The following is a 1,365-nucleotide window of genomic DNA, read 5'->3' as shown; positions in this document are numbered from 1 at the left end:
AGGTGATGTTCAGGGACAGGGGACTCAGCAACGGAGAAAGCAGTGCTTGGTGATGGAGAGATTAGACATTAGATGTGAGGAACTTCTCAGACTGTGAAATTGCACAATGCTAAGCTGAGCCAAACAGGGCAGAGCACCCTTGATTAACAAGGAGATATCCTTGCTCCTCTTGTCACACAGGTTTAAAGTCAGTGGCCCCACGTAATCACTTTCTGCAGATGTATTTGCCCACTTTGTCACGGAGCTCTTTGGTTTTGACCCCATAAATGATAGGGTTGAGCATGGGTGGGATGAGAAAATAGAGGTTGGCCAAGATGATGTGAACATGTGGAGCAATGCCCTGACCGAAGCGGTGTGTCAGAGAGGAGAAGATGGAGGGAGTATAAGATGTCAGTATCACACAGATGTGGGCTGTGCAGGTGTTGAGGGCTTTATGGTGGGCTCTCTTCGAGGAGATTCTGAGGACAGCCCTGATGATCAGACCATATGACAAGGCAATGAGCATCAGGTCTAATCCATTAACTACAACTGCTATCACCAAGCCATACAGTCTGCTGACAGTGGTGTCCCCACACGACATCTTCACCACAGCCATGTGGTCGCAGTAAGTATGTGGGATGATGCGGTTGGCACACAATGGCTGCCTGCTCAGGAGCAGGGGCATGGGCAGAATGAAGACAACAGCTCTTATCAAACCCACTAGCCCTAGCTTAGCTATTCGTGTGTTGGTGAGGATGGTGGCATAATTCAGAGGCTTACATATGGCAACATAGCGATCAAAGGCCATTGTGACAAGGACGGCTGAGTGCATAACAGAAGCCGCATGAAGGAAGAACATCTGGGTGAGGCAGCCACCGACAGTAATGCTTTTCAAATTGAACCAAAATATGAACAGTGCATTTGGTATGACAGAGCTAGAAGTGCTGATGTCTGTGAGTGCCAGCATGCAGAGCAGCAGGTACATCGGCTTGTGCAGGCTCTGCTCTTTGCCTACAACAAACAGAACCGTGAAATTTCCCAAAAGGATGATAATGTAGAACATAGAAAAAGGGATGGAAATCCAGATGTGAGCAGCTTGCAGGCCAGGGATGCCTGTTAGGATGAATGCTGATGGGTCAGAAGGGGTGAGGTTGAACGATGCCATGAGGTAGTTGAAGCATCCGCTGAAGGTGCCTGTGAAGGGAGAGAATGGATGGGGGGAGTTACACACTTGATAACAGTATAGTAAATACGAGAAAGGAGGGTGGGCGGTGATGTGGCAACATTTACAGATGTCTCCAGATTATTTAGGTCAAGTCTAGAGAAGTTCTGAGAGGGAGATAACCAAGCCAGGTGAATGGGCAGCATGATAGCAGATGAACTTTG

At 48.2% G+C, this 1,365-nt stretch overlaps 1 protein-coding gene across 1 annotated transcript; it reads right to left on the bottom strand.

Moving 5' to 3' along the window:
• Nucleotides 1–205: 205 nt before the first annotated feature.
• On the bottom strand, nucleotides 206–1,144 carry LOC117872587 (putative olfactory receptor 52P1). Its single transcript, XM_034761224.1, has one exon. The coding sequence runs from the start codon at nucleotides 1,142–1,144 to the stop codon at nucleotides 206–208; it is 939 nt and encodes a 312-aa protein (XP_034617115.1).
• Nucleotides 1,145–1,365: the final 221 nt, after the last annotated feature.

Source organism: Trachemys scripta, chromosome 1, assembly GCF_013100865.1.
Source record: "Trachemys scripta elegans isolate TJP31775 chromosome 1, CAS_Tse_1.0, whole genome shotgun sequence".
Taxonomy (NCBI): domain Eukaryota; kingdom Metazoa; phylum Chordata; order Testudines; family Emydidae; genus Trachemys; species Trachemys scripta.
This window is presented reverse-complemented; position numbering and strand designations above follow the sequence as displayed.